At 37.3% G+C, this 22,895-nt stretch overlaps 6 protein-coding genes across 6 annotated transcripts; 5 read left to right on the top strand and 1 right to left on the bottom strand.

The window, feature by feature from the left end:
• Nucleotides 1–1,680: 1,680 nt before the first annotated feature.
• Nucleotides 1,681–3,119, top strand: LOC103839277 (splicing factor U2af small subunit B). Its single transcript, XM_009115785.3, has 2 exons — nt 1,681–1,814; nt 1,980–3,119. The coding sequence occupies exon 2, from the start codon at nt 1,996–1,998 to the stop codon at nt 2,869–2,871; it is 876 nt and encodes a 291-aa protein (XP_009114033.1). The 5' UTR covers nt 1,681–1,814; nt 1,980–1,995; the 3' UTR covers nt 2,872–3,119.
• Nucleotides 3,120–3,965: 846 nt separating this feature from the next.
• LOC103839278 (inositol-pentakisphosphate 2-kinase) lies at nt 3,966–6,392 on the bottom strand. Its single transcript, XM_009115786.3, has 7 exons — nt 6,063–6,392; nt 5,649–5,849; nt 5,427–5,574; nt 5,307–5,344; nt 5,118–5,228; nt 4,343–4,939; nt 3,966–4,270 (listed from the first exon to the last, which is right to left on the bottom strand). Exons 1-7 carry the CDS (start codon nt 6,156–6,158, stop codon nt 4,130–4,132), a joined length of 1,332 nt encoding a protein of 443 aa, XP_009114034.1. The 5' UTR covers nt 6,159–6,392; the 3' UTR covers nt 3,966–4,129.
• A 2,509-nt stretch (nt 6,393–8,901) lies between these two features.
• LOC103839279 (dihydroflavonol 4-reductase) lies at nt 8,902–10,714 on the top strand. Its single transcript, XM_009115787.3, has 6 exons — nt 8,902–9,108; nt 9,187–9,356; nt 9,433–9,627; nt 9,715–9,874; nt 9,949–10,141; nt 10,226–10,714. The coding sequence occupies exons 1-6, from the start codon at nt 8,991–8,993 to the stop codon at nt 10,545–10,547; spliced, it is 1,158 nt and encodes a 385-aa protein (XP_009114035.1). The 5' UTR covers nt 8,902–8,990; the 3' UTR covers nt 10,548–10,714.
• A 5,110-nt stretch (nt 10,715–15,824) lies between these two features.
• LOC103839280 (proteasome subunit alpha type-1-A) lies at nt 15,825–17,969 on the top strand. The gene is made up of 2 exons (XM_009115788.3): nt 15,825–16,274; nt 17,252–17,969. Exons 1-2 carry the CDS (start codon nt 15,924–15,926, stop codon nt 17,726–17,728), a joined length of 828 nt encoding a protein of 275 aa, XP_009114036.1. The 5' UTR covers nt 15,825–15,923; the 3' UTR covers nt 17,729–17,969.
• Nucleotides 17,970–18,201: 232 nt separating this feature from the next.
• Nucleotides 18,202–22,098, top strand: LOC103839281. Its single transcript, XM_009115789.2, has 2 exons — nt 18,202–19,864; nt 19,999–22,098. Exons 1-2 carry the CDS (start codon nt 19,771–19,773, stop codon nt 20,232–20,234), a joined length of 330 nt encoding a protein of 109 aa, XP_009114037.1. The 5' UTR covers nt 18,202–19,770; the 3' UTR covers nt 20,235–22,098.
• On the top strand, nt 20,885–22,116 carry LOC103839282 (zinc-finger homeodomain protein 13). Its single transcript, XM_009115791.3, has one exon. The coding sequence runs from the start codon at nt 21,121–21,123 to the stop codon at nt 21,982–21,984; it is 864 nt and encodes a 287-aa protein (XP_009114039.1). The 5' UTR covers nt 20,885–21,120; the 3' UTR covers nt 21,985–22,116.
• Nucleotides 22,117–22,895: the final 779 nt, after the last annotated feature.

The raw sequence follows: 22,895 nt of genomic DNA, 5'->3' as shown, positions 1-22,895 counted from the left end.
ACATCAGAGAGAGGTAGATTACCTGAGGTTGTTGCTATCGAGGAAGATCCAGTGTGGGTGATGGGAAGATAGCTGCTGTCTCCAACCATGACTGTATCGGACCCATAGTATGGTTGAGACTGGTGTAGATGCTGCGGTGAGTTGGTGACGTGAGCAGTAGCTCCACTGTCTGAATACCATTCTATTCCAGCTGCATCAGTAACATTAGTGATTCTCATTGCAGCTAGAGCCTGAGGAATATCTTCTTGTTGATAGCTATGATTGAACCGATGCCAGCATCTTAGAGCAGGATGACCAGGCTTCCCACAGATCTGACAGACAGGTCTGTTGCCAGTGTCCGAGCTACTGGAGGATGAGATCTGTTGGTGAAAACCTCTGCCACGGGTGGAGTAGGAAGATCCACGACCTCTGTAACCTCCATATCTTCCTCTGTTTCCTCTTCCTCATGGGATAAAGTAGGCTTCTGCTTGTTCTGTCTGGACAGAGTTGAAGGCTAGGTGGGGAGAGACATCGTTGGTTTTGGTGTAGCTCTGGAGACGGTCGTTGTAGCTGATCAGCTTGGGCTTGACATCCTCAAACGTCGGTGTTGGGTCGTTGTCCATGGCGTTCTCAATAGTAGTCTTTATAGGTTCGTAATCTCTTCTTAAACCTCTGAGAGCTGAGAAGATCTTCATTGTTTCAGTGACTGGACTTCCTATGGACGCCAGCTGATCACTTAGGTTTTTGACTTCTTGCAGGTAGACCTCCATGGTTTTGCCGGCTTTCGAGACCGTCTGGAGTTTGTTTTGAAGCTCGAACATTCGGGAGTTGGTGGGTCGGTTGAACTGTTTCTCGAGTGTCTTCCAAACTTCGCAGGACGTTGTGCAGTCGATGACTACACTGAGAAGCTGTTCAGATAGGGAACCAAGCAGCCATGACTGGACCACTTGATCAGATTGGAACCAAGTTTGGTGGTCTGGGTTAGGGATGGGAGTAGAGGAGCCTGTAATGGTTGGTGCCATGATGGTGGGAGGTGGTTGCGGAATGGTTCCAGCGACAAAGCCATAGAGGCGTTGTCCACTGAGGAAGGACTGGAACTGTCGTTTCCAGAAAGCAAAGTTTTGGTCTGTGAGTTTGACCGTGATGCAGTGCACCACGTTTAGAGATGGTGGCTTGTAGGGCTCAAGATCCATGGCTCTGATACCATGAAAGTAGAGATACAATATAGATGAAGAGGTAAACTTTCTTTGTTATTATTCTCTCTTAAGTTGTTTTGATGCATTACATTTTCTTTTATATAGAAAGGGAACTAGGTTAAGATGTATGCAATAGCTCATCATTTAGAAATTGGAATCTATTAGCCGTTGGGATTGTGTGAGCTGTTGCCAGTGATGCTTTCCCTTTTACGGATGCCAGCGCAATACTCTGGTTTGTCGCTTGATCAACTTTGTCTTGTGTGCAGGTACTGACTGAAGAAGATGAGGTCGTTATCGCTGATGTGTCGTTTTGCTGCTTGGGCCTCCACATTAAGTTAGGGGATGAGATGGGCTTGGGGTCATTTCTAATAAAACCGGGGTCTAATTTAACGAACTTCCACAATAGCGAGGATCAATAAAGAAAATTAAATATTATTATTTTACCCCAAAAGAAAACTGTATTTACAAATCAACCCCTTATTAATAATACCTCATAGTCTTTTAGGGCCGCCCTCACTCCGGGCTCACGCGAGTCGCCACACAAATAAACCTAAACCCTAGATCCCGATCGGTAACCGCAAGCTCCTCGTCGGCGAGGCCTTTCACGAAGACCGCTTAATCCTCTCCGTTACTCTTCAGGTAACTAATTAAACGGATCTGTTTAAATAAAATAGTCACGATTCTCGTTCGAACCATATAGATTTCGTTTATCTCTCGCTGATTCTCGGATCTAAGCTTAGAATCTTTTGTTCAAATTCTTCATTGAATCTCAAACCGTTAGATGATTTTGATTTATATATTCAGGTGACGATTCGAACCCATGGCGGAGCATCTAGCTTCAATCTTCGGCACGGAAAAGGACAGAGTAAACTGCCCTTTCTACTTCAAGATCGGCGCGTGCCGTCACGGCGACCGTTGCTCTCGTCTCCACAACCGCCCCACCATCTCCCCCACCCTCCTCCTCTCCAACATGTACCAGAGACCGGACATGATCACCCCCGGCGTGGACCCTCAGGGGCAGCCCTTAGACCCGAGCAAGATCCAGGCCCACTTCGAGGATTTCTACGAGGACATATTCGAGGAGCTCGACAAGTTCGGCGAGATGGAGTCTCTCAATGTCTGCGACAATCTCGCTGACCACATGATAGGCAATGTCTACGTCCTCTTCAAGGAAGAGGACCAGGCCGCCGCCGCGCTGAAGGCTCTGCAAGGGAGGTTCTATTCGGGGCGTCCCATCATTGCTGATTTCTCCCCCGTGACGGATTTTAGGGAGGCTACTTGCAGGCAGTATGAGGAGGATAACTGTAACCGCGGCGGGTATTGTAACTTTATGCACGTGAAGCAGATTTCGAGGGAGCTTAGGAGGAAGTTGTTTGGGAGGTATCGGAGGTCGTACCGCCGTGGGAGCAGGAGTAGGAGCAGGAGCAGGAGTGTAAGCCCGAGGCGCAAGAGAGAGCGAGGGGAGAGAGGAGGGGATGTTAGGGAGCGTGGTGATGTTAGGGAACGTGACCGTCATGGGAATGGGAAAAGAAGCAGTGATAGGTCGGAGAGGCATGACAGGGATGGTGGTGGTGGTGGGAGGAGGAGACATGGTAGCCCGAGACGGAGCAGGAGCCCTGTTGTTGTGAGAGAAGGTAGCGAGGAAAGGAGGGCGAGGATTGAGCAATGGAACAAAGAACGAGATGAGGGAGTTTAAGGGTTTCTTTTTTCTTCTCTTCGTTGGCTGTGCTGATTTGATTGTCTCGTAATGGATATTTATGTGTTTTTTTTAAGAACTTGAGAGTGGCATGAGACTGGCTTTCCTTAGATATAAAGTAAGGTGAACTGAACTACTTTTTTCTTGTTTAGAAACTAGTTCGTGTGAGATGGATCCTTTGGTAGTTTTGTTCTTCCTCTTCTTCATGGTTGTCCTTCTTAAGTTTAAAGTTCTCTTACAAGTTTTAACTTACTGTCTTGTCCGTAGAACTTTGTCCCAGTTGATTGGATTGAGAAATTTTGTTTCTAGGTAGTTTCATCAACTTTGATGTTCCACTTCTCATGTTTGTTTTGGATAACATGCTGCCAAGGATTGCATCAATAAAAGGCCTAACATAGTGGTTTAGAGGTCAAATAGTAGGTACCGTTTTGTTTGATTTCTAATTCAGTGTGATCTTCAGCAACGACACCTTGAGGTACACTAATAATCATGTTTACCAGTAATATACAACCTTGCGCAGAGAGTGAACTTGGTGTCATCTAGGTTCAGCTTAATCTATTTGCAAAGAAAATACTCAAACTCCTTGCATATATCAACAAGATTTGGGCCTTAGAATTATCCAGATTCATTTCTGAGACTTTTGTACAGATTTGTAAACACAGCCCGACTTAGATTTTTGACTCTTCTCCATAAACAACGCGTTCTCCTAATCAGTGAGAAGAGATGCAGCTAAAACATGGGGTTCGCTGAAAGTTGAACCATACCTTGAGGCGCAAGAAGGGTATTGTAATTAGAGTCGCCAGGGCTGTGTCCACTGAACGATATCGCATATATGTCTACCGCCTTTTCCCTAGAGAAATGGACACCGCGAAGCTGGTGGTGGGCGAGACAGTGCCATAGTGATCAGAGAGAACGTCGACTCAAAGTGGAAGGAGGAACTGTCCAAACCATTTAACCTGTCTGAAACTGAAAAGAAAGTGAATCAAAAGCTCCATCTTCTTGCCCTTGGAATGATTACGCCGCCTACAAGGCCAAGCTGAGTCGAACCGGGACACAGTGAGTAGGGTTTGTGTGTTTAATCATCTCCAATCATCTATAGAATATCAAACTAGTATTGGTCGAAAGGGTTTAATAAACCCAGCATTAGATGCAAGTATTCCATCAAATGAACATTCACCCTTTGGGTTTTCGTTTTCATCATTTAACAACAACAATAAAATAAACAAACAAACTCGTGGTGTTGAGACAATCCATGACCTTAGCTATCTGAACGTTTTGGATCGCCGACTTGTTCTTCTCCCTTCTGCCTCCGGCTGTAGAAGCTAATTATCTTGTTATCCAGTTTGTAGTATGCATCCATTCTCTTCAGTGGTTTCATGCTTAAATCAATGAAATGTACCTACAAGAGAGACCATACCTTATGTTTAAATGAGCGAACACAAAACAAGAATCTGTTATAAATAGATCATACCTTGTAATCAAACGTCTGATTGGTCGATTTTAGACAGACGGCATCACAAGAAGGTGCTGAATCATCCCATTCATTCCTCAATCGAAAACTGATCATAAGACTACAGTCCTTAGCAGTTGCAGCAATCAGATACTCCTTGACGATCTTCAAGCTTTCATCTAAAGGTAAACAATGCAGAGACTCCTCTTCCTCCTCCAACGTTCCAGCTTCTTTACATATAGGACAAGGCTGGTTGATTATATTGTAATAACAATGAATCGCACCTTCAATGTCTAATTTATCCAGCTTCTGAACTTCCAGAAGCTTATCTAGCACTCCTGAATCATACACAGTATCAGATACCAGCTGAAGAAAGCATTTTGTCCTGAGACCATCGTTTGATTGAATGAAGCCTTTGAGTGCTTCCTCAAAGGCCTGTGCAGTTTCAGGGCTGGTTCTTCCGGTGCTTTCACCGGAACCGCCTAGAACAAGAGAACCGTTCAAGAAGACGCGGAAGTTGTTCTGTGGGATAGAGTATAAGGCTTTTACAGCTTTGGAGACTCTATCTTTGGATCCTGAGAACAGATCAAGAGGATCATATTCACTTACTTCAGATATCTGCAGAAGATGTGACATACTTATAAGACACCTTTTCAGCAAATTCCATTAAGATTTTTAGCAGTGCAGGACTTGAGATTTTAGGGGCTATAAACATTTTGGAGGCGAAGGCTAATGTTTCACTAGCCTATGTTAGTTCCGACCCTGTTCTTTAAGGTACAAGTAGTTTGCTATTTACCTCGTTTTGTTCCAGCTTAAGGATTTGGTGCATTTTGAAACGGCTTATGCTTCTTTTGAGCTTGTTTTCTTCACTGATGAACCTTGAGGTTGGAAGAAATCCGCATTTGGGCTACTTCATGGAACCAAGGACAGTGAGTTTAGGTCCAAGGACCGTAATGAAAACAAAAATTACCAACGAAGAATGTACCTTTATTTCAACACTTAAGCAGTCACCACTAGAAGTCCCTGGCACATATATAGTTTTAGAATGATTTAATAAATATACTCATGGACTTAGCACAACTCATATAGTAGTTTCTGATGATACCTTGAGAGAAAAGTGAATGATCATTCAAAATAAGAGCAGAGTCATGACTCGTATCAACATTAGCTGCATTAACACGCCACGGGGGACGCTGCTTAGTAACTTTCTTATCAACAGACTCAAGAAACTCCTTGGACACAGAAACACGCACCTGCACAAATCACAATACTCTCTTACTCATCAAACAAAATTCTGATAGGACAAAAAGAAAAGAGCTAAACTTACTCCGGGGTCTATATATTTAGGACCCAAGAGTGGGATGATCACATCTTTTACATATCTTTGTTCAACAACTTCCTTGTTTGGTGATGAAACGAGCTCCTTGTTTTCCCTCCACAGAAGCTGTTCATCGGTTGTTAAAACAGACGCAGCTTTGTTGGCTTTATCAGCCTTGGGAGCCTTCTGGATACGAATCACTTTCCCCACCTAAAAGATTGGTCCACTTTAATCACAATCCAAATATAATATTTATCCGATTAAATCAAAAGTAAACATTTTTAACTAGACCAAAGTGAGTAGTAGTCCATGTAGACATATGATTCTGAATCTTTTTTGACTCAAATAGAAGAAAATGGACAACACTAAAAATAGAATCTGAAGAAAAATTCAAAATTTAGTACGGTCGAAGAAGGAACTAACGAAGAGAGGAGAGGAGGCAGCGTAGGCGAGGACCAGATTGGCACCTCCTTCGCCTCGGTAGATCCAATCGGATGCATCTTTCTCCTCCAGAATCATCTTTCGAAAAGGAATCAGAACCGAGAGATAGATCGATCAAATCGAGGCTTCCCTTCTTCTGTGTTTGTGGAGGAGGACTACTACTACATCAACTCTCTGTGGGGGCTCTCTCTTTCTCTCTTTCTTCGTCTTTATTTGGGTTTGGGCAGAGTCAAAATCGAAGCTGACCTGTTGTTGAGACAGATAGTAGCGTATATGTTCCTGTTCTCTGTCTACGTGGAGAGGGCAAGCTCCACCTGTTTGTGTCGTCTTACTTTATTCTTTCTCTTTTTTCGGGTTCTTCTTTCTTTTCTTTTCTTCTTTTTGTTCAAATAACTTTTACAAAACTTTATTAATGTATAAAATTGGATTGATGACATATTCTCCATAAGAAGTGTCATGTCTCCTAAACTATGTATTCCCTAATTAAAAAAAAAAAGAAGTTGATTGCCCCTTTTTTCGGAGAAAGAATGTGAATGCCATGGTGATCAGCATGAATCGAATCTAGGTGATTTTTCGTATTGCGACCGAAGCTCCCTCAAGTAATCTCCACTGAACTAGCGCACGCTGGTTTTGTATTCACTAATTATAAAGTTTCATCCTTATTTTCCTACAGTATTAATGTTACAAGTTTATTTCCTCGCATATATAAACATCGAAATCGGTATTCCCACATTCACGACTAAAATTATTGTATTAAAGCAAAATGTAAACTAATTTCAACAAAGAAATAATTAGATAATACTTCTATTTTATTTACTTATAAGTTTAAAATTGTTCTGTAATGTGTGTATATATATATATATATGGAAAATAATATTTATGTTGAATACAATATATTGTTACCTTGTTTAGATATATGATTCAGGTATATATAATAATCTGAATCGGTTAATTTATTCATTTTTGGTGTATTAAGTTGGACATATTGTTTCAAACTAAAACACATTTTTTTTGTCTTAGTTAGGTTAAAAAAATAAAAATATGCAAGTGTCTGAAGAGATTATTATATTCATGTGGAAATCATTCTGAAAATACTGATTAGTCGGTTCCTGAAGCCGGATAACTATCACATCGATCCATCCTCCTTGCGTTCATTTGATAAAGAGGTAGCAAAACAATAATGACAACTGAGACCTTCCATGTTGAATAAGCCTTGCAAATTAAACCAGCAATCCTTTGCTTCAACAACCGCCCAGACATAACCACTAAGAGCTATAGAGAAATACACCGTATATAGCAAGGCCAACAAAGAAGCGACCATGAAAGGCAAAGGAGGAAGCTTGAAAAAATGAGTTCATGATTAAATCACCTGGGAAAGGACAGGGAGAAAAAACAGTTCACACCGGGAAAACCTATCTCAAAATCATGACGGAAGGACCAAAAAAATTAAGAAGAGGAGTAAGCGAGTGAGGAGATAGACCAACCAAAATAAATTGAACAACACACATCAAGTGCTAAAGAAAATATTAAACCGGTCGGGCGAACGCATACAAAAGATGAAACAAATCCAATATGAACCAGAGAAAAGGGCCAGATTAGTGACAAGTATATTAAATGATGTGCCACATCCGACAATTCAAGTGTTTTTGGACAATATATATGTATATGGATAAACCTCTATTTATGAGATAGTTTTTGGCTGTGAGTTAAGTCCATTACTAATATGGTATTAGAGTTCATGGTGAGTCTATCATATAATTTTCCACATAAACAGTTTCATACCTATATAGCATGTATAAGTGGTTCATATTGCTGTGGTATGTCTCAGATGTTGGGCTTGGGCTGTTTCCACTGGACCGTTTTCTACCCACATTTCGAGAAGAGGCTATTAAATGATATCCCACATTGAATAATTCAAGTGTCCTTAGACAATATATATGTGTATGGGTAAACTTTCACTCATAAGTTAGTTTTTGGGTGTGAATTAGGCCTATCACTAATAAAATAAAACTCTGTGAGGTGCTTTCTCTCATCAAAAACACTAGACAAACCGGAAAATAACCTTAGAACCGACCATAGTAACAAACCATTGAGCAGATCTAATGTGTGATCTCTAGAAGTGCATGAAGGCCATCTACAACATTCGGTTAGACAAATCTAGAATCTCCAATCTTATAGAAGCATATACTGAGGGCCATATAGGAAATAAGAATTCTTCCACTCCGTTTATAAAACACCACCGGAAACATCGATCAAACCACTCACTATTGATACGGAAACGACAAATAAAGACAAAGAGGAAGATTTCAGCTCCCCTGATTGAAAAATTCACTGGAGCTGGTTAAGAAATGGAAGGAAGTCCCAAATGGAATAACGAAGGCTGAAGAAAGATAGAAAGTGTTTGTGTCATGTCATGATATTTTAAAATAGTTTTTTTATTAAATAAGATAGCATGTTACATTTTAAAGAGAATCATACTAGTAATTATCTTGTTAGGCCAAAAAAAAAAAATCAATGTGCAAAGAAAATCCCTAATCGCCAAATATATTATAATAATAAAAATTTTGAAAACAATGAAAAGAAAAGTAGATGGCAATTCTTGTCGCTTTCTCACCAACCAAGCAACTTCGAGCCAACGCACATTTCATCCGCCGGTACAGTACAGCTACATCCAAAAGTAATAAAATCAAATCACACTTACCAGTTTGCCAAGTACCAAACAATCAAGTCCTTAGCCAACTAACGTTCCACACGTGCTTTGCCGGTAGGTACTCACGTGACGGTAGCTTCTTAATAGCAATGTTCAGGCTGTGGTACGTCTATAAAATGTTTTCTTATAGCACGAAGATTTCCACCGAAGCTACATAGTAAACTCTTTCTCAAAGCATAATCCATCTTTCACACACAAAGATGGTAGCTCACAAAGAGACCGTGTGCGTAACCGGCGCATCAGGATTCATTGGTTCATGGCTCGTGATGCGGCTACTGGAACGTGGTTATTTTGTCCGTGCCACTGTTCGCGATCCTGGTACATATCTTACAAACTCGTTAATTTCTCCTGAGAGTATGTTAATAAGTAACTTACGAGTGTTCTTGGCCTGTAAAGGAAATTTGAAGAAAGTGCAACATCTTCTTGATTTGCCAAACGCGAAGACGCAACTCACTTTATGGAAAGCCGATTTATCTGACGAAGGAAGCTACGATGACGCCATAAACGGATGCGACGGCGTTTTCCACATAGCAACTCCCATGGATTTTGAATCTAAGGACCCCGAGGTGAGTTATACTATGAACCTTTTTTTATTACATATCAATCCTACAAGATTTTGTTAAATGAGTTTGTTTGAATCAGAACGAAGTGATAAAACCGACAGTGAATGGAGTGTTGGGGATAATGAAAGCATGTGATAAGGCAAAGACCGTACGAAGAATTGTGTTTACTTCGTCTGCTGGAACGGTTAATGTTGAGGAACACCAGAAAAATGTCTATGATGAAAACGATTGGAGTGATCTTGACTTTATCATGTCCAAGAAGATGACAGGATGGGTATATATATTAAGGATCATATATAAAAAATTAACTTGAGGTTGATCTTCTTCAAAGTTATTTATGTTTTTGATAAATTGTTGGCAGATGTATTTCATGTCGAAAACGTTAGCCGAGAAAGCAGCTTGGGATTACGCGAAGGAAAAAGGAATAGATTTCATTAGTATTATCCCGACATTGGTGATCGGTCCATTTATAACAACATCTATGCCGCCTAGCCTTATTACCGCGCTCTCTCCTATCACTCGTGAGTGAGCCTACTTTCTTATCCCTCTTTTTTTTTAACTAAGAGGTTAATTTTAAACTGTAAAAATGTTTTAGGTAACGAGGCACATTACTCCATCATAAGACAAGGACAGTATGTCCACTTGGACGATTTATGCAATGCCCATATATTCTTGTACGAACAAGCTGCTGCCAAGGGACGTTATGTTTGTTCCTCTCACGATGCAACGATTCTTACTATCTCCGAGTTTCTCAGGCAAAAATATCCAGAATATAACGTGCCTTCAACGTAAGATTTTTATCAATACCGGTTTAAGCTTGTTTTGCATATTCAGTTAATTTTTTTTTTCTGAATATGAACTCTTTGGAACAGGTTTGAAGGAGTGGATGAGAATCTAAAGAGCATTATGTTCAGTTCCAAGAAGCTGATTGATATGGGATTTAACTTCAAGTATAGTCTCGAGGATATGTTGGTGGAATCGATTGAGACATGTCGTCAAAAGGGTTTTCTCCCTGTCACTTTACCGGAACATTTGAAATCTGAGGACAAAGTTCCGGGCAGTGATGATAATAAGGAGATTAAAAACGGATCTGCAGGTTTAACTGATGGTATGGTAGCTTGTAAGAAGACCGAACCAGGGATGGCCGGCGAGAAAGCCGATAGTCACATGTCGGCACAGCAGATCTGTGCTTAGAAATTGAACCCGTATCTAATATGGATCTATTGTCTTATGAATGTGTGATTTGTTTTTTTTTTCTTTTTAAGTTTGTATGAAAGTGTTGTGGACTTATTTATGGTATATGATATCATGTGTGAGTGTGAAAAATTATGAATCAATATTATTAAATTAAACCGTAATACGTATGGCAGCGTAAGATTATGAATCCGAATACATATGGATGCATGATACAGTCTTACGGAAGTACAGGGTGTAATCAGGCTATATAACGAAAAAATTATACCTGAACAAGAAAACAAACATGAGGTTCTATGGACCAGACACTAGACCATTTATAACTTTTACTTGGAAGCTACAGTGTTCTCGGAAATTGAAATATTTTGTTTTACAAGCAATATATGGGAGTTTATATTTCATTAAGGATTTACGGTCACGTGGAATTCAATGTGATATGCTATGGAATATATATTTGGAGCGGAGAAAGAATCAATTAATCATGTCTTATTTGAACTCAAACCAGTGATTCAAACTTTGACTACATCTAAGATTTCTTGTAAGAGTGTTCCACTGTATTTACTCTTCTCGGATATTGATTACATATTCAGGAAGCTTCCAAAGGAATATGACTTCAACTATTTTCCGTGTATAATACGGTATACTTGGAAGAACATAAATGATAAGAGTTTATAAAAACAAAAATGGAAATTCACAAGAAATTTTTCGTATAGCGTAAATAGAGGGAGCCTTGTGGGTTGAGGCACGACTTAAAAATTTACCAATTCCAGAAAAAAGTAAGATATCCCACCAAACAAATGTATGGTAGATATGCGATGGTGTTATGTGGATATATCTTAGAAAATACAAGATATTTTTACAAGTCAAAAATGGTTTTCTAGCATATGGGAGTATTTTACTCAACTGAAAATACCGTGGGAGCCATGAATAAAACTTATCATTTTTACATATAGAATGTGAATGTTTGATTTGGGTTACGAAGTGCATAAGAACCATTTAGTTCTTATAAGTGGTGCTCATAACAGATTATTCTCAAATGATAAATATTTATATATCGATGGAATGTCCGACTTTCACTATTCATATAGATGAATTTCAAACGATATAATAAGTATTTTTCTAACTTTACAATCTAATATATTCCAAATGCAAGTACACATTAGCAGACAAACTTACACCAAGTTCTCAAAGTTTTTTTCTTATATGGTTTATGTTGCTTTAGTTCCACTATTTTGGCTTTCAATCCGTGTCTACTTTAGTTTTAGTATAGTTATTGTTGGTAAAACAAAAGAATCATGAAATAATATTGGCCATAGGTGTTTTTACTATTGAAAATCTAAAATTTAAGATATATATTTAACGTAGTATTGTTAAACCAAAATTTAACTAACTAATTAATAATTTTTTATTTTGAATATATATATATAAATATATATGTTTTGTTAACAGCTACTCAAACAAAAACTAAAATGGTTTAAACGTATATAAAGATATAGTACAAAACTACAAAATTGACAAAAACCAAAGAAGAGTACAAAACATTACATTATCAACTTGTCCACGTGCGTGTTCAGCGTAGATCGAAAATAAAATCTGATTATTATGTTGGTATAAACAGTATCTTCACTAATTTAAAATAATATACTACAAACATTACATTTGCTTATGTTAAATTTTCGTACACTTCATAGCTTATATAAAATCTTATGGGTTAATTTGCTGAATAACCAAAATGGAAATGTAAATTAAGTAGATATCACTGATTTTGATATAATTAATAAACTAATATTTAGCATGTTTTTTTTTCCGGTTATGCTCTTCCAATTGCAAATGGTCAGTTAAAGTGAGAAAGTAAATGACATGGTCGGTTGTAAAACTCCACTATTAATTATTACACCATGTAATACCACTAACATCACACATTTTTTATCACATAAATATGCATCCGAGTTTTTATACCATATCGTCGAAATAGTATAGGACTCCAAATCCACTCATAACTCCTAAATATTAAAGCTTACTCAAAATCCCAACCCTCAGCCTTTAAATACTAAACCTTAAACCATAATCCTAAACCCAAATATAAATATATACACCCAAATCAAGGAAGTATAAACCCTAATATAAATCTTAATGTAAAGCTAAACCATACTAATCAAAGAAGTATAAACCCAAATAGAATGTATACTATATGGTTTAGTATACCCAAACCTCTACTTAACAAATCAAAAATCCTAGGCAGGAAAACCCAATTACAATCTATAAATTGTTTTCTAATATTAAACACTTGACAACACATTTACTTGGTTAGCAAATTGCATATATCTTCTATTCCATATATTCTAAATAGTATAGTAAACAAATGTTCCAAATAATCAGATCACTCAAAAAATGAGTTTCATATTACAATCAATCACACAAAATGACAGAAAAAACTATCAAATTTCAAAACATGACATATTATTACATTTTTAAGGAGTAGTATATAAATATGTCTCAAATAGTATTCATAAAAAGGTACACTTTAAAAATATACTATATTATTTATTTCACCAAATATAGTACGGTGAGTTCATCTTCTTCAATTCTTCTTTTTTCTTAGACATGCTGATACACATTCATTTCGCTCGCCATCATTATCCTTCACCACCATGTAGAGATCGTTTTCATCTCGTTTCGTTTTCCCGACACGGCGGCGCTTTTACTGACCTGCCGTCGTTATTCTTCACCACTGGATTTGTAAAACAAAAACAGAAACGAAAACATAGTGTAAACAAAAGCATAATTGTGAGAATCAATGATTAAAAAAAAAGAGAAAAATAAATGAAAGAGTTGCTGTGTGTGCTCACCGTCTTCGCCTTCATCGTGTCTTTTCTTTATCACAATTGGTTGTCCTTCTCGTAAGAAGAAATTCAATTCAAGAAAATATGTGAGTAATGAAAGACCACGTTTTACCTTTTACAGTTACAAATTATTAAAAAAATTGTTTTTTTGTGTAGATTTCACCGGTTGTTTACATGGATATAATGGCATTATTATATAAAAGACCCAATACATATTTGCAACTTAGGTCTTTTTGTCATATAATAAATTATAATTTATTTGAAAGTTATACAATGCAATTTTCCAAATGCATTATGCATGGAAGGATGATAGATTTCATATTTCTCTTGCTCTTTTTTTCACAAACCTATTTTGGCCTAAACATTGTCTGTTTTCCCTGCTCACAAAAAATAAACATTTCTCAATCAATTTAACTCCATTTTTGATGTTTGAATATACTATATTGTAGTGCTCGTTGTAACTTTTCCAACGAGGTGTTAATCCAACCACAACGACCATCAGTCTGGCCAAAAAAGCTACCAGAAATGTCAAAAAGTCAGTCTCTTCATTTTACAAAACAGAGTTCTAACAAAGTCATCCTTGTCAAATGTGGTTGCGTTACACTACACATGCTAAGAGAGCATTATCAATAGTCTTAGCTAAACTATTACTAAAAAATGTACATAAAGAAAAGTAATATTCTATGATCGAAACCGCAAAATAAAAGTGTAACATCTCAGTTTGTGGTACATGGAAATACACAAAAGAATTAATTTGGCTATATATGTCATTAAAATGTGCTTATCTTTTTAGGCATAACATTCGTTTAAAATTTCAGAGTTAATCATGCTTGATCTGGAGTAGTGGAAGGATGGGTGACCTATCAGAAAGTGATTCGCAATATCGTGCGAGTCATGCCAAAACACGGAGAAAGATCCAGAAAATTAACCTTCCGGCTGTTGGATGGGATGGGCGTTCCACAACGTAGTACTGATTATAACATCATATATTGCTATAAAGTTCTTTTTTACAGCCCAATTGGCAAAACAAAATATGCCATTTAAGGTGGTGGCTCCAAGAATGTGCTTGAAGCAATACCGGCCCATAAGGGTTGACGGCCCAAGTGGCCGCTTAAGACATACAATTTTAGAAGACATTTTTATTAAGAATTTTTGTTAATATTTGTACGTAAAAAGAATTTACGTTTTAAAAATGATATTTGTAAGAAAAATTAACACTATTATGAAAATTTATTAATAAATGTATTGAATAAATGTATAGCAAAATAATAACATTTTTTAGATTACAAAAAATTTGGTATAAATAAATGATTTTAGTAAAATTATGATTAATATAATCAAATATTTATGATAATGTTTAATAGTATTGTTATACAATTAAATTTATAAAACTATTCACTTATCATTAATGAAATTATAAGCATGAAAAGGCTATGACAATATGATTTGCTGGTAGATTACTTCTCTTTATTTGTGTATTCCAGTATTATATTTGATAGATCGTTTAGTATCCGCTGCGATCAATCTCGCGACATGGAAACGAACAACTCAGCGACCCGCTGCGATCAACCTCGCGGCCTTCAAACAAACAACTATCAGCGACATCATGTCGCAGTCGCTGGTCGCTGACGCTGGCGACCACGAAATGAACATGGCCTATAACTCCAACAAAATTCGTCCATATGATTGAGATTGGCTTATCGCTAAACTACAGATCAACGATGAAAGTCAGTTAAACCGATAAAAGTGATTGGCATATTATTACTAAAGATTATCGATATATAGTAAAACTCTATAAATTAATATTGTTGGGAATATAATATTTTATTAATTATAGATATTAATTTATAAAAAAAAAATCATCTTTTATATTTTTTTATTTAAAGATATATGTTTTTCTAAAATAAGATTTTTTTATTTTATTTTAGTGTACATGATTAATTAATTTTTGAAATTCAACATTTAATATTGGTTTTATTATATTATTTAGTGTATATTGAATATGTTTCATAAAATTTAAATGTGATTTTAGATACAATTTTACTAAAAATAATTAAAAATATATTAAATATTAAAAAAATATAAAAATAGTTCCATTGCGAATATAAAACAACAATATAATGGTTGGTTCGTACTTATATACAATGTTTATACACATAAATTACTAATTTATAATATTAATGAAATTATATATTATTTTATTATCTTATCGATTTGTGTCATATTTTAAACCGACATAGATCGGAACAAGAAAAGCTTTTATTAATTTATAGTGTTTTTTTTAGAAAAAAAAATATAGTGTTTATTAATTTATAGAATTTACTGTAGTAATATCTTAAAATCACAGCCCAAAACGCCAATTATAAAGCCCAATAAAAGCCTATCAAAGTGATGTAAGCCCATTTGTTCAGCTAAGATCAAAAAGGAGAAAAGAGCATCCATGGCTTGAAGCAAAAGAAAAGTGTCTGAGCTGCTCTCCTCTCTATAAACCCTTCTCCAAACTAAAGCACCAAGGAAGAAGAAGAAAGCTAAAATGTTCAGGAATCAGTACGACACAGATGTGACGACATGGAGCCCAACAGGCCGTCTCTTCCAAGTGGAGTACGCCATGGAAGCAGTCAAGCAAGGCTCCGCCGCCATCGGGCTCAGATCTCGCTCCCATGTCGTCCTCGCCTGCGTCAACAAGGCCCAATCCGAGCTCTCCTCCCACCAGAAGAAGATCTTCAAAGTCGATGACCACATAGGCGTCGCGATCGCTGGGCTCACCGCCGATGGCCGTGTCCTCTCTCGTTATATGAGATCGGAGGCTATCAACCACTCCTTCACCTATGAGTCTCCGCTCCCCGTGGGACGCCTCGTCGTTCACCTCGCTGATAAGGCCCAGGTTAACTGAGATTTGGAATCAATTGCTCTTGATTTCAGATTAGCTTATTGGATTTGAGGTTTAGGGTTTCGAAAATTGGGGATTAGTTTGTGATGTATTGCAATTAATGTTTGAGGCTGATTAAGACTAAGATACACTCTTAAGTTGTAGGATTCATCTTACCAGAAACTCAAATCGTGTTTGGTGGAATGATTTTTATGTTGTTGTATTACAAAGGCTTTACCTTTACCAATAGCATGTGTCTCGAGGAGTTTGGTGTTCTTCTGATACTTCGACTTGTTTATGAATGAATTGATTGTTGTGTCATGTAGATAATGGAGTTAGGTCTTTGTCTCACATACCTCTGCTAGAGCCTAGAGGTTGTTGTACAAATCGCCTGTTGTTATTCCACTCTCTGTTTTGCGTCTAACTTATGGGTTTTCTTGGTTTTACTGATTTATTTATGAATTGCCTGAACTGAAAAAGTACGTGTAGATCTTTTAAAAGAAAACTGATTGGGTTTCTGTTTTTTGTTTGGATATCTTGCAGCTTCGTGGTGCAGTTTTCTTTTGTTGGTAACATGATAATGTACTTATGCATATGTTAACTTTTTTTCTGGCTTGAATTGGTGATAACTGCTTATCAACTTGCTTTCCAGTAGATATTCCTGCAAGTCCCTTGTGCAAAGCTTTGATGCTTAAACTTAGATGAGGCAGACAAATATGTTGCATATAATTGTATGCTTGTATCTCACTTTTGTTACGTTTAATACACATTTCCTGTTGTATTCCATCTTTCAATTCTTTCTTTCTGACAAGCCACTGGGAAGAACTCCCTTCCCATAAACTATATGTATTATTAAAAGGAAGGCATTGTTGCATAAGAAATTTCACTAGACAAGTCCAACTAAGTTGCATTAAATCATTTTCCTTGAGCTTTAGCAAGTTTTTTTCTTGATACTTGAGGAATAACTGTGTGTTTGTTCTGGCTATGAACAGGTCTGTACCCAACGATCATGGAAACGTCCCTATGGTGTGGGTCTGTTGGTAGGTGGACTGGATGAGTCTGGAGCCCATCTTTACTACAACTGCCCAAGCGGAAACTACTTTGAGTATCAAGCTTTCGCTATTGGGTCCCGTTCACAAGCCGCAAAGACCTATCTGGAGCGTAGGTTTGAGAGCTTTGGGGATGCTTCCAGAGAAGATCTGATAAAAGATGCTATTCTGGCTGTGAGGGAGACACTGCAAGGAGAAACACTTAAGAGTTCTCTCTGCACGGTCTCTGTTCTAGGTGTCGGTGAGCCGTTCCACTTCTTGGACCAGGAAACCATACAGAAAGTGATTGACACATTTGAGAAAGTAGCGGAGGATGAGGAAGGTGAGGCTGGTGAGGGTGATGCTGAAGCTGCTGCTGCACCAGCAGAACAGGGTGGTGGTGGTGCAGGTGACCAAGACGTGGCTCCGATGGAAATGTAAGGCGTGGGTAACGCTAGAACTGTTTTAATTGAATGTTTGTTGGATTTACTTTGGATAATTTCATATGAATCATTTGCAAATCGCTGCGTCTTTAGATTATATGCTCGCAAAACTCGTGGGGTTGAAATCATTTGGTCATTTTAATTTCATAGCTACCGTTAAAGACTCTGTTTTTCTTTCATTTGGTCATTTGATTTAAGTCTGTTCACGACTTCATATCTCATTTATACCATTTTTCTGATTTGGGGCTTGCACATTAGAACGGTGGGCAGTAGGCGTACAACAATACACGCCAAATTATGTTTTATATACTTATCACGCTCACGCCTTTTTGTAAAAGCTAGAACTGCCTTACTATAGAAAAAGACCACATGTCTTGAAAGATGGACTCACAAGAGACCTCCAAGAAGGGCCTGAGTGAAACTGTAGGAGTTAAACGTACAAACTCTGTTATGGTTGGCGCAAGTCCTTGAAGGAAGTCATAGTGGTTTCTGTAGTGTGTCCCATCATCCTTCTAGTCTTGAATTAGCGAAAGAGCAACAGGTTTTCAAATTAAGAAGAAGATGCTCGTGTAGCGGCTAGCGTGTGAACTACCTTGCAATCCTGGACTGGCTAGCTCTGTGGGGGAGCAAGGTGGAGTGTTGCTAAGAAGCCATCTTATCCTCAAAATGGAACTAGGAGGGCTCCAAACTTCGAGAACTGTTCCTAGAGAATAATTTCACTATCTTCAGACCTTTGTTTAACATTTATCGCAAATACATCTTTCTCTAAACGTACAATTAGTCTCATACTCATAACCGATAGTAATACAACTTCACATTTCTAACCTTGAGTTTCCTTATATGGTTGCCAATAATCCAAAATTCACAAGAAACACACTATAGATAGCTAATTTAAAACTCCAATAATGCTGCATATTATTATTACTTTGACGTCGTCTAGTTCAAAAGAAAAGCATAAGTGGGCCTTCTACATGGTGACAACTACGGAAAACATAGGATGATGGCAAGTATTGGCAACCATGTAACCACAGCCATTGACTTTTCCGGCTCTCTCAATCATTTGTTTAGCGACCAACCCGTCCATTATCCATCAAATGAGAATTAATCAGAGTTTTATAATTTGTATTTCACAGCTTAGTGGATCATACAAAATTATATTAAGAAAGAACAACCAATGTGTTTTGGATGTATGAAGCCAATGAGATTAAACATATAAAACAAGGTCCAATCGGTTGAAAATTATTCTCTTTTGGATGGTTTTTTTTTGCAAAGATATTATGCATTTTTTAACATGCAGAAAAAACCATATCTTTCTAAAAAATTATATGAAACTTAAGAGCAAAGCATCGCATAACTCGCAGTTTACTATTATTTCCTGGGACAAAGAAGTTTATCATTTCAACGTAAGTTAATTAATATATATGACATGTAATTTAATAAAGATGTTTCAGTTTGTTAATGAACTTTTTTCTAATGGTGTTTTGAAATATCTAAGATGCAGAAACTGCATCAAAAACCTTTGAATTTTTCGTTGCATTCAAACGTAGCATATGGGCAAAACACATGTATTATTTTGACCAAACGATCAGCATCTAATTCATTTACAGATGTTACATCCGAATGCAAAAAGCGAATAGCATCAAGTTGAGTGATCTCATTTGTCTTGTCATAGTTAGAATCCAAGGTACCAAATATCGATTTTGAAAATAATCAATTGGACCAATTACGAAAACAAAAATAATTTATTAAACCGGACCAAAATAATTCTCAAACAACAACCATCCTAACCACCATGTATATGTTAATCCAACAACTTATTGAATGATTGACTTCATGCGAGAATATTAAAACCTACAAATAAAATACAATAAAGGAACGAAGAAAGTGTTGAGAATGTTATGCAAACATGGCCAGCTCAATGTTTATATTGTAAGAAGTTGTCTCTTCTCAAACCTGTTTTTGTATTTTCTGCTTTATTATTAAGGATGAAACAAATATCCATCTTCGGTTAGAGAAAAAAAATCCGAATTGTGTTGAGAAATGAAAGGAAGGGCCTACGTAATGATCTTCTTCTTCTGGGCTCTTCTCACTATCATCACCCCAATGCTAGTTAGCTGGTCTCAGGCTCTTAAAGGTACTATTCTTAACATCAAACTTCATTTACTAGTCAAGAAAGTGAACGTTTTTGATTTTCTATAGTTGTCATTTTCCAAAGAGAAAGTATTGTAAATGCATGATCCAATTCGAAGTTTTATACTGAATTTTCAGAACATAATAAAAAGGACTCCGGTCCAAGGAGAATGATGGGATATTCAGCAGAAATGTTTTTGACAAGAGAGATTGTTGAACGCTTAGAAGAAGAAGTAGAGTTGATGATGAAGCCGTCAATGGCGCCTGCCCCTGAAGATAGCTCTGTTTTACCATCCAAGAATCAAACTTCGAAGAGGATAAACCAACAAGAAGGATCAGTCACTAAACATAAACATCCCATGAGTTTGCGATAAATTTCTTTGAATATTTTATTTTTATTTGTCTATTTCCGCGACTATATTTAACTTGTTCATAAGCACTCGGTTTGTTTTTGGATATACCAAAGTTATTTAATGCTGGTGAGGGGTGAGAGCAGTTCTTGTACATATTTGGCATTCGCTTGGAAGAACTTTCTGTTTCTACGTTCTTGGTAGAAAGATATAGAAATTATTATTGTGTTATTAATTTAGTAACGAGTTGGTGAACAAAGAAAGAAAAGAACAGGTGCTACATGAATTTTACCAAACGTCATGGATGACTTTTTAGTATGCATTTTTTAATTCAGTTATACATTTTATTCATTAAGGATATAAACGATAAATATCGCTCTAACTTTTAACGTGAAAGATCGATTCTAAAAATTTACTTCGCAAATAATAGTATAGATGCTCATTTTAAAATCAAACTATTTTTATTTTTAATCGAAAATATTAATAAGTTTATAACAAATTACAAAATTTTCAAAATCCAAAAACAAATCTGAAAAGTTTCTAATCTTTTTAAAAATATAGACATAAGAAATTTAAATCGTGAATAACCCTTACACCTTTTAATTTTAGTTTTATTTTTAATATCAACTGTTTATGACTTACAAATTTTTCATCGAATGTTTACACATTAAGAAAAACCTATAAAAAATTTCATCAAATGTGTGCCACACATAACACATTAATAATATCAACTGTTTATGACTAACAAATCCGGCCTTAAATTGGTAAAACCTTTGACCAAAAAACGGTAAAATCTCCAAAAAAGGAGTCCACATGGCAATATCCTTCTTACACGTTGATAAACGAGTGATAGCATCAGAAGCTTTAGCAACTCTGTACTCATTTCTCTCTCTTCTTCTTCTTCAAATCAATGGACGAGACCAAATCGAAGATTGAAGAAAAATGTAGACGTCGCACTAAAGCCACACCCATTTGCCGCGAAACTGGGGATCACGTCCATTCCCCTCCCACGCGCATAACCAAATCCACGCGCCCTACTCACGCGCCACCGCCAAACCTCGAATCGATCTTCCGGCTCACTCCCGAGCCACGCTACGGTGAATGCAGGAAGAATCAGGCAGCCAGCGCCGGCACCACCGCCTACGACGGCTGCGGCGAGTTCGTCAGCGCCAATCCCGGAGAAGATTCTTTCGACTGCGCCGCATGCGGCTGCCACCGCAGCTTCCACCGGAAGGAATCTCTCTCCGACGGTATCCTCGAAGTTCTCAAGATTTCGCCGTCGCAGTTTCGCCAGATCTTCTGCTCTCCTTACGGCGAGGCCGAAGAGAAGAAGAGGATCGCGATGGATAAATCCCCCGAGGAGGAGGAGGCGGCGAGAGCGAAGAGGTTGAAGACGAAGTTCACGGCGGAGCAGACGGAGAAGATGAGGAGCTACGCGGAGAAGGTGGGGTGGAAGCTGAGCTCCGAGGGTAGGGAGAGAGTCAGAGAGTTTTGCGACGGGATCGGAGTGACGAGGAAGAATCTGAGAGTTTGGATGAACAATCACAAGGAAGCTAACGGCCGAGTGGATGAGGAGGAGGAGGGGAGAGTGAAGAGGTTCAAGACGAAGTTCACGGCGGAGCAGACGGAGAGAATGAGGAGTTACGCGGAGAAGCTGAGGTGGAAAGTGGGCCCTGAGGATAGGGAGGAGACTGAAGTGTTTTGCAATGAGATTGGAGTTAATCGGAATAATTTTATGATCTGGATGAATAATCACAAGGAGGGAAGAGACTGATGATGACAATTAAAATTTGTATTTCGTTTCAATGAAGTTTTTAGTGTAATGTATGAAAAATAAAATAACATAAAAAGAAGCATGTATAAATAAATAAATAAACAGCTTTCGTCATCCCTTTGCTCAATTTTGTCAGATGAATAAAAATTTACTTGGAAACATGAGAAATGAACATACATCAGATGAAAGTGTGACCACGGTGGTTGCATATGTAATTATGTCTGACTATATTCGAGTGACCAGAGAGAAGCCAAGTTTGTTAATCCTAATTGTTGCAGCATGGATGTGAATATAGCATCGTTTTTTTACTTGGTTTGGTAAAAAAAAAACCACCAATCACAATCTAATGGTTTGATTACTACTTCGGAACAAGTCAAACAACTGAATAGTTTATCCATGATCCTCACGAGTAGCAAGCAGATCATGAATACACCACCAACATTTAGACATTTTCTCCTATGTGCTTGCTAATGCTTCCTTTAGAAGTTACTCAATCAATTCTTTAGGCAAACCCATCAGGCTTATCTATTGTCCCAACTTGATACATCCTTATTCAGCATGCATGGTCCAAAAGTATAAAAATAACATAATCGACTTGTTGCAGAGCTTGTTCGTGTTTATATTCAATGATGAAGAAGGAATACAAAACTCTAAACCAAAATCTTGAACTTAACCAAAACCGAAATCTATTCCAAACCGTTTATAAAAAATTATTCTTAATGGAATTTAAAAGTTATGTACCTTCAGGTTCATATACACCCCACACCACACCAAACAGAAATCCGGATACAGATCCAAAAATATTTGTAATTAGTTAAACAATCAGATATTTCAGAATATTTTAAAGATTTTTGTAGTTTTTTTATTTGTTATTTTTAGTTCGTTTAATTAGTTTTCATTTAGATTTTTAG

The sequence above is a fragment of the Brassica rapa genome, chromosome A09, assembly GCF_000309985.2.
Source record: "Brassica rapa cultivar Chiifu-401-42 chromosome A09, CAAS_Brap_v3.01, whole genome shotgun sequence".
NCBI classification, from domain to species: domain Eukaryota; kingdom Viridiplantae; phylum Streptophyta; class Magnoliopsida; order Brassicales; family Brassicaceae; genus Brassica; species Brassica rapa.
This window is presented reverse-complemented; position numbering and strand designations above follow the sequence as displayed.

Coding starts and splice junctions, on each gene's coding strand:
- LOC103839282 (XM_009115791.3), top strand. CDS start 21,121: ATGGACGAGACCAAATCGAAGATTGAAGAAAAATGTAGACGTCGCACT.
- LOC103839280 (XM_009115788.3), top strand. CDS start 15,924: ATGTTCAGGAATCAGTACGACACAGATGTGACGACATGGAGCCCAACA. Junction 16,275..17,251: donor ACCTCGCTGATAAGGCCCAG/GTTAACTGAGAT, acceptor GGCTATGAACAG/GTCTGTACCCAACGATCATG.
- LOC103839277 (XM_009115785.3), top strand. CDS start 1,996: ATGGCGGAGCATCTAGCTTCAATCTTCGGCACGGAAAAGGACAGAGTA.
- LOC103839281 (XM_009115789.2), top strand. CDS start 19,771: ATGAAAGGAAGGGCCTACGTAATGATCTTCTTCTTCTGGGCTCTTCTC. Junction 19,865..19,998: donor CTGGTCTCAGGCTCTTAAAG/GTACTATTCTTA, acceptor CTGAATTTTCAG/AACATAATAAAAAGGACTCC.
- LOC103839279 (XM_009115787.3), top strand. CDS start 8,991: ATGGTAGCTCACAAAGAGACCGTGTGCGTAACCGGCGCATCAGGATTC. Junction 9,875..9,948: donor CGCGCTCTCTCCTATCACTC/GTGAGTGAGCCT, acceptor AAAATGTTTTAG/GTAACGAGGCACATTACTCC. Junction 10,142..10,225: donor GAATATAACGTGCCTTCAAC/GTAAGATTTTTA, acceptor TCTTTGGAACAG/GTTTGAAGGAGTGGATGAGA.
- LOC103839278 (XM_009115786.3), bottom strand. CDS start 6,158: ATGATTCTGGAGGAGAAAGATGCATCCGATTGGATCTACCGAGGCGAA. Junction 5,229..5,306: donor GCTTAAGTGTTGAAATAAAG/GTACATTCTTCG, acceptor TCCATGAAGTAG/CCCAAATGCGGATTTCTTCC. Junction 4,940..5,117: donor TTAAGCTGGAACAAAACGAG/GTAAATAGCAAA, acceptor CATCTTCTGCAG/ATATCTGAAGTAAGTGAATA.